General features: G+C 37.2%; 1 protein-coding gene across 2 annotated transcripts; it reads right to left on the reverse strand.

Annotated features, from left to right (window-relative positions):
• Positions 1–910: 910 nt before the first annotated feature.
• Positions 911–3,396, reverse strand: LOC308135816 (uncharacterized protein). 2 transcript variants are annotated; one of them, XM_080503938.1, is made up of 5 exons: positions 2,174–3,396; positions 1,761–1,868; positions 1,626–1,655; positions 1,442–1,465; positions 911–1,353 (listed from the first exon to the last, which is right to left on the reverse strand). In XM_080503938.1, exons 1-4 carry the CDS (start codon positions 2,414–2,416, stop codon positions 1,448–1,450), a joined length of 399 nt encoding a protein of 132 aa, XP_080360064.1. In that variant the 5' UTR covers positions 2,417–3,396; the 3' UTR covers positions 911–1,353; positions 1,442–1,447. The 2 variants fall into 2 exon arrangements, with proteins under 2 accessions (XP_080360064.1, XP_080360065.1); XM_080503939.1 differs by having other exon boundaries at positions 912–1,465; positions 2,174–2,362.
• Positions 3,397–8,588: the final 5,192 nt, after the last annotated feature.

Consider the following 8,588-nt stretch of genomic DNA (forward strand, 5'->3'; position numbering starts at 1 on the left):
AGCACACCAGCAGAGGGGGGCATGGAGAGGACAAACAAAGGTTTCACTTCATGCCAGCGATCATCATCATCATCAGGGTCTCAAGTATAAACAGACACAAAGTGCTTAATCTAACATCAGAACAAATCTAATATTCATATTTTCTTTTATTGAACACTTTGAAATATGTACAGTGTTGGTGAAAAAAAGTGAACCAAGCCTTTGATTGAATGGGTTGACTTCTCGTTGCTGCTGATCAGACTTGCACATTTACTTCATGATGTCTCCTGATTCGGTGCATGGCTATTGAGCTTATTCCACAGTTTCTATTCTTCTATTGGATTCATGTTTGAGGTCTGATTCGATTTCGACAAAAGCCATTCTGTTATATATTAATTTCCATGTTTGGAGTTTTGTTGCATTATTGAACCTCTGAAAATCGTGCTGTAGGATGTTAAGTTAAACTTGGGAATCCATTTTTTGATATGGCGATAGCAATACTTTTTATTTTAGATCGGTGTAACATTAAGGTAGTGTCCATATATTATATCATATGTGGACAATAATGCACTTTATAGCATTGCACAAGTTACATCAACCTTGCAACAATACTAAGTAAAGTATATATTCTTCATTATGTTTCCAGAGACAGGTTTCATGTAGCCTGTTTTGCTGATACATCCAGATTACTCCTTTTTTTTTTTAAGCGGTTTGCTCACTACTGCCTGTAGAGCATTTGGAAAAATGCCTGTCTGGAGAGAGCAGTGGTCTTGCTATAGTGCATCTGGAACTAAACTATTTAAAACACCTTTTAAAAAGCTTGTGGATAGGGTGTTGGGCTGGATTTCTCAGTCTAATCTGTGAAATTTGTCGTGTGAAATGTGATGAAAATCGTTACAAGCTCATAGCTGGGGGTCACTTTAATGTTTGAGTAATACAAATAAATTCACATCTATTTCTCAAAACGCGTTCTTTTATTACAAATATTGTATACACATACAACAGTATAGGAGCAGATCTTTGTCCTCATTCATTCATGTCTTTTGATAAACTAACAAATACCTGAATTTTTGTTATCCTCTGGTCGGGAAGCACTTAAATTGCACAAATTACTTATACAAATTAGTTTTTGGCTACTTTTTCTCCTGCGGATGATTCTTTCAGCATCTTTTATTTTAATAATCATATTTCATCATCGAGAATACACAACATATTATTGACACAAGTGATCCAATTACATTATACTTTTGTCATGCAGTTATTACTGTTTGATTAGTTTCGCTGTAAAGAAGAAAAAAAGCAGCAAAGCTTCAGATGAGAGTTGGTAATGTGTTGTTGGTCCTCTTCTCATTTCCTCCGCCTGGTTTCTGACCGCTGTCACAGGAAACGCAACGCATGTCTGAGTACTGGCAAATTGGCCTCTGTGCTCTTTCTTGATCACGGCTGTATCGGAGGCGTTTACCTTTGTTCACTGTAGAATTTCTTTCTGTAAACAAAGGAAACAAAGAGAAACAGAGCTACAGAGTTTGTTTCTCCAAGCTGTAGATTTGCAGCACATTGTCACTGATTCACTTCCCACACATTTCAAACACGCCATTGATTCACATGGGGACACTATCTGTCAATAGAATAACCTGCATGCTTACCTTTTTGCCTCCTTCATCTTTAGAGTCATGCTGGTGCAAAAGAAAACAATGAAACTCAGTGCATGGCATCACTCTTCAAATGATTGACAAGTTACCAGATTTTGATGAGTGGAAGAAATAAAAATTTAAACTTACTTTGCCAAAAAGGTTGCAGGCACCGGGTCTGAAGCCACAGAAAATGTTTAATAGTGTTTGGGTTGGTTGGACTGGATTTCCTCGTGCTTCTGAATCTCTGTCCACAATCTGGGGTGTGAAACATTGACACATAAAAGAGAAAATGATTGGTTTTGTTTTCAGTTTTTTTTTTTTTTTTTTTTACACAAAAGTCACCCTTTTCTTTTGTCTACCTGTTGGTTGCGTTTCTAGACAGTTATAAGGTATTTTTGATAGCAAAGATGAAGGCGATGGGCAGGTTCATCACTCAATTGTAACTACACATTTTGTTTCATTACTGGCTCAACAACAACAACAACAAAAGTAAAAACCTGAAGCACCTTATTTGGACCTAAACAGAAGACATGACTTGAAGATTGCTGTTTGTCTCTTACCACTCTCGGATGCTCTTGTCGAGCAGCGCCATCCACCCGGGGAGGCCCAGCATTTGCAGAGGGCAAGGTTGCGATGAGCAGGAAAACCTGCAGAAACACAACGAGCAGCAGCACTCTTCTGTCCATGGCGACCAAGGAGTCTGACACCACTCTGAAAACCCTGGGCTTCTTATACTCTCTCTGCCGACTAATCACTGCTCTGTGGGCGTAAAGGCAGGAGCACAGAGGTAACATAACATGCATGCACACACATGCAGGGAATCAAATGTGGGTCTGATTTCATCATAGTGTAATTTCTCTTATTGTGATATCACCTGCTGTGAACGTTTTGCGTGCCAAATGTTTGTTGTTTGCCATGTTTTGATCCCCATGGTTTGCTCCTTTCCGTTGACGCGGCACGCCTCCTCTCAGTGACCCAACTGTAGGATGCTGCAGGGTGTGTGTGTGTGTGTGTGTGTGTGTGTGTGTGTGTGTGTCTGTGTCTATGTTTGTTTTGTTTACCTGGAGTAGTGAGGGTGGGAAGCGCATGTACCTGGTGCGGATGTCCTCTTACCTCATATACCTCGGTCACGGTGACTCCACTGCTGTAGCAGGTGCTTTCTATTATTGTAACTTAAAGTAGTTTTGCAGCTGAGTTAGCATATTGTTTGTAATTCCTTCACTGTGTATTAGAATTGTCATACACAGAAGGACACGAGAAACATTGAAAATGTTGCAGTTTGCATGCCAGGCCACTAGTTGGTGTTATGTTTCTTGTAAGGCAATGCTCACACACGCTTACAGAGCATAGTTGAACATGAAGTTGCCCTTCAGCTGTCTTTCTTGGTCGTATTAGTATCTGGTGTGTGTGAGGAATATGTGTGACGCACATGACGGTGTCATAAAGTTTTGTGAATGTACATGTCAGAGAAAGTCATAAGAGTGAGCAGCGCAGACTCACTATTTATGATTGTTGAATTACTCACAAATATTAAAAGAAATATTGTCTGCAACAGTAATAAATATGTGCAATACTATGATGTTGAAGTGTTGAAGCAGTTTTCAAAAGTGTTGCTTTGAGAGAATCACACAAATCAAACAGTGAAACTGCAACAACAGTCGATTGTTTTAAATCGAAAAACTTTGTGTAAACAAGGTCTGAGGCAGTTAAACTACAAAATAATTCATAGCTAGAATACTTAACATACAGTGCAGAATGAAGCACTCCAATCGTGACCTGTTGCAAGATGGTTGAGCAAGTATTTTTTGGCCGAGAGCAATTCCTACCCGACTGGAACGTTGTTTCTGGCGTGAAAAATAAAACAGAATTTCCTCCAGAAATTCCCACAGCGCACACACCCTGGATGCTCCACCCATTGTAACCGAATGAAGCAACCCATCACATTGTTTGGAAACATGTCTGGACAGTTGACATTAGTCATGCTATTTCACCACAGAGCACAAAATCCATTCTTTTACTCTCCCACCAGCTTCAAATAACAATATGTTTTATATGCATTGAGTAAATATGTTGTTTCTAAGGAAAACAATGTTTAAGAAGAATTAAAAAAATATTAGCTGCAAGTTCTATTAAGCTGAAGCACAGCCACTGTTTTCATTTGTTTCTGCCAAAACAAAAACGGTAATTATACTAAAAGCAGACTACTACTTTAATATGGACCTGGACTTTTTACTTCAAGACAATGGAGTACTAAATAAATATTAGATGATGCTATTAGTAGTAACTTTGTTTTATTCAATATACAAAACAATCAAAAAGTCATACAAAGAGGAGTAACTGGACTTACTGTTAGGAATTCAAATCCACTGAAAATGCTCTGAACTCTTTTTCAGGCAAGTGACCATGTTTGATAACTTTTGCGTTTCTTTGTGTTTCTTTGGAACTCATAACCACACATGGGTGACAATCATATAAATGCATCTTTCAAATTTGTTTGTGAAACTATGTTTATTTTTGCCCCGTTGCTGTGGCAAAGTCTTTTTTCCTTCTAGTCAGTTGAGCTGATTGAACCAATTAAATTGAAAAAATAAAATCTATTACAAAGTTTTATGCTTTTATTCAAATAAGAGAGTGGTTATCAATAACATGCGGCCACTGTTTGAGATCAAATTTGTGAATGGCTGATACATGGTGAAATATAGTCAGGACAGCTAGTAGTTTTAAAAACAAAAGATGTATTGAGTATATCTGGACTATTTATGGATACTGTGAGTTAAAACATTTTGTTTGTAATCGTGATACACATGAAATGTTTGATAAGCCTCACAGCAACATCACAAAACTAAATGCAGATACCAAACATGGTCAGACCAGGCAGATATCGTCACCGCAGGCTTTCACACAAACACATATCAGATTCATCATGTATCAGCTTCAGTGTGGCTTTTTCCATTTGCATAAGCGCAACTTTTTTTCTGGGTTATTTCCATTGTGCCCCTGAAGCTTCCAGCTGAGGCTTTCTTTTAGGTTCAACCTGCAAACAGAAAAAACAAAAAACAAAAAAACAAGCAGAATGGCAGGATTATTTTCCTTCTTATACATCTGGTTCATTTTTTAACCTGCAATATTTTCATTTAACACAAATGACATTTCCTCTTTAATAACTGTCACTGTACCGTTGGGTAGTCTTCGGGCATTAACACAGCCTGTCAATGACAAAGAAACAAATACATTTTAATCTGCACTTTTGTCAGATCTTTTTATTCATTGATTTATTTCTGAACATAAGCAAAGAAAAAAGGAACAAAGTAAAAAAGAAGAACATCCAAATGAGTAAACCAGAGTTGACGCAGACTCTAATTTTATTATATGTGCTTTACATGAAAAAGGGGTAGATTCAAATTAAGTCACGGACTGATCTACGTTCTATCTATAGGAAATGTTTTTCATCATATTAATTCAATAATTTGACTTTATATAAAAAATAACTCACCATGGGTGAATATACACCGGGTCGAAAAAACCCCATAAAAGGTCTTTGTTCAGGCCAGTGTCTTCTCATTCTTTCGTTATCCACAGTTTTTTCCTGCACAGGCAACAAATCAGGATAAGAAATATGTGATTTGTTCAGGTTAATCAATTGTGCCACCATCTTCTGCTGCTGATCTGTGGTGAGACACCTTAGGATCTTTTTTTTTTTTTTTTACTGCTTGATTATCCGTCCTGAACATCTTAAACTCTGCTGATAAAATCAGGAAATACAAAACATGCAGGGTTAAAATATCAGTTTTAAAATCAAAGGTATGTTTAACTGGGGTTACAAACTTGATTACTTCTACATTTCTCAGACACTAAAATCTGAAGAAATTAGATCTACATTTTGTGAACATTTTTAGTAAAGAAATAGCCAAGTTTGCAAAATAAGTGTTTAATATGACTTTCTGAATCTCAGGTGACTCTTCTCTAAAATTATTGCAGAATTCAAGGACTTGCCTTGCCTTTAGGTTCAGTACAAAAAGACAAACGACAGAACAAGTATAAGCTGGTGTTGGCTTTGTCTTACCTGGCCATAATACTGCTGCTGATGTCCATAAGGAGCCATATCGGCTGCTTGTGGAACAGTGTAGACTGTGGCGAGCAGGAAAACCTGCAGACACAACGCAAGCAGCAGCAGGCTTCTGTCCATGGTGAATGAAGTAGCGGTGAAACCCTCCATTTATTTTATACTCTCCTGCTCACTAATCTCTGGGGACATGGAACGGGAACGCAACAGGAAACACTGAGATAAGATAACCAACACACATCCACTTTTGCACTTCAGATTACATCACAATGTTATTTAAAAACAACAGTGGCTGTTATATAACATGGGTGAGGTTATAGGTCATATTAAAGAGTCAATTCAGAGATATCTGGTGCTAAACCAAACACAAATTGTTACTGATTTAAGTGTGGGCTTCTGTGGCACCTCCAGCGGCGTCTGGCATATTGAGTTGTCTCCTGAGCCAAACCCAACAGTGACCAGTGCAGTTTGAGATATTATGGTTCTGAACTCTTTGTGAATAAAGTATTCAACATGCCCTCTGCGTATATCTTTATATTCAATCATCACAGGTTCACTTATAATGTTTACAGAGGACTTTTTTTTTTTTTAAAGCAAATTTTCAATGCTGTGTTTTTCATTTGAATTGGTTGAGAAAGGGAAAACTTACTGACAAGGAGAAGATCCCAAAGAATGTAGAGTAACATATATAAAGACGAAGTATTTCACAGAAATGCTGAATTAATATTTTCGCTTTTCTTCCACCACTGCATGTTGAAATGGAGCAGATTGCTCAAAGCTTCTCTCCGCTGCAACACACATATACAGCAACACTTTGTGTTAATTATAAGCGGTTCCACAACTGTGTTGTTTGCGTCGACACTGCGTCAAGTCTATATTCCACAATAAGCAGAAAAACATGTAAAGTCAACATGACAAGCCGAGCAGCTCTGCCCTCCGAGTCCCAAAGACTTTGTTCATCAAGCAGCAAAAACATCTGAAATGGTTTGTTTGCATGCTGCAAAGAAATTACACAGATACATCAGCTTCTTTACTTTCCACTCCCTGCTCAATTATGCCTTCATCATCTGTAAACAAACAGGAAATGAATTGTAGTGTAATCTTGGGGAAGACCCCACCTTCAAACATTAAGTTACACTGGTCATATAGCATGCAAAAAGAGTGAAAAACATTGATTATCAAACTGTTGTGCACAAGGTCTATATATACAGTTTAACTTCTTGCAACTTTTATGACTGAAAGAACAGTTTCCAAAATCTATACACTGTTGACATTTATTAGTTTTCCTCCTGTTGAGACATTATTTATTTATTACATTTTAGGACTTTCATGACAGTTTTCAATTCTCTCCTTATATGAAATGTCAGTTTTAACCTTCATTGCTGGCAACAAATAAAAGGTTTTTCTTGATTTTACTTTTCACCATGAGCAGAAAGATTAGAGTCCCTGAGAAAGATAGTCTCATGTTGTACAACAAAAAGTTTATTCACATGTAATTTTGTGGAAGCTATAGGAAGGAGCTCCAGCAGGGCTAATGAGCCACATGTGGCTCAGCAGCAGCTTGCAGACCCCTGGACTAAATGAAGAAAAGGTGCTACATACACTCATTACATTATTTTTTGTTCTGCATCTCCATGTACAAACTGCTCCTACTGCAAATGAATAAAACATCATCAACATTTAAATCTTCAGACAACATCAAGCTGCAACATCAGTGAAAACCAGTTCGTCCTGCTGCAGCTCTGAGCTTTTGTTACATATTTCTGTTTGGACCTGCGAGGAGGATATTGTGATATATATGCTATTAACTGAGACCCATTTGTTGTCGTGACAATACCACTTTCAGCCACAGGATGTCGTCAGTTAATCACTCTTCCTGATCTCCAACACCAAGCCCATTTACACACTTTGCTTCTTCTTTGGATTTCTCTGTACTCTATCGGTAATATTCTGCACAATTTAATTTCTTTATTATGTGGTGATACTGTGGATCTTATTAGTGTCAAATGTCTGATGGAGAGCTGCATGCATTGCGACCCAAATATTTAACCTAATCATTTCTGTTACTATCTTGAATGTGTTGCAGGATGAACGTTTGAACATTTGAAAGGTGCAAAAATACCATTGTCGTACCTCAGTGTCTCCCATTTTTAACAAACTAATTCATGAGTGTATGGGGTGAAAATTCAGCGAGTTAGGATTATTGTTAATTGTGTAAAGACATCATTCGACAATAGAGGTAGCAAGTGTTGTGGGAGCAGGTCCTCTTCCAAGATGTCACCTGCAGTTAATGAAACCTCTGCCAATATTTGTCTCCTTATAAGTGCCCGTGTTTACTTATATGTTTCTGTGTTGCATATGTGTCTACTTACAGTATATACGTTTCAGTGGGCCTACTTATATGTGTTTGTGGGTTTACTTATTGAAGTTTGCCTCTATTTATGTTGATATCTCTATTTTTAAAGGTTTTTGTATCTATTTATAAATGTTTATGTTTATTTATATATTTATTTTCTCAACACGTTTTATAAATGTATGTATATATTCCTATGTGTTTGCTTGTATATATGTACAAGTTCAAGTACAAGCTCGTACAAGTTTATGTCTATATTTCCATGTTTGAACATCCAGGTGAATCATTAGAGTGGATCGTCACGATTAAATTGATTTAGCATTAGAATTGTTTCCAAGGACAAAATGAGAAATAACAGCTGATGCATCACCATCCACATTGTAAGTTATTATTTTCTTTGGTGTCAGAGTAGAAATTACAATCAAACTTTGGCAGATGAAGAAAAAACTTTGTGGTTGAAGTAATAATGACTGTCGCAGCCTGAGGTAATATGAATATATAATGTGATGATACTAACCAGATGAAAGACTCACTGCAAAGATTAGACCCTCCAGGTTTA

This window comes from Blennius ocellaris (genome assembly GCF_963422515.1).
Source record: "Blennius ocellaris genome assembly, chromosome: 10".
In the NCBI taxonomy this organism is placed as follows: domain Eukaryota; kingdom Metazoa; phylum Chordata; class Actinopteri; order Blenniiformes; family Blenniidae; genus Blennius; species Blennius ocellaris.

What these genes read in the sequence shown, in the direction of transcription:
- LOC308135816 (XM_080503938.1), bottom strand. Translation starts at nt 2,416, where the DNA reads ATGCATGTTATGTTACCTCTGTGCTCCTGCCTTTACGCCCACAGAGCA. An exon ending in GACAAGAGCATCCGAGAGTG is followed by an intron (nt 1,869 to 2,173) that starts GTAAGAGACAAA and finishes TTCACACCCCAG; the next exon opens with ATTGTGGACAGAGATTCAGA. An exon ending in CCTGCAACCTTTTTGGCAAA is followed by an intron (nt 1,656 to 1,760) that starts GTAAGTTTAAAT and finishes CTTTTGCACCAG; the next exon opens with CATGACTCTAAAGATGAAGG.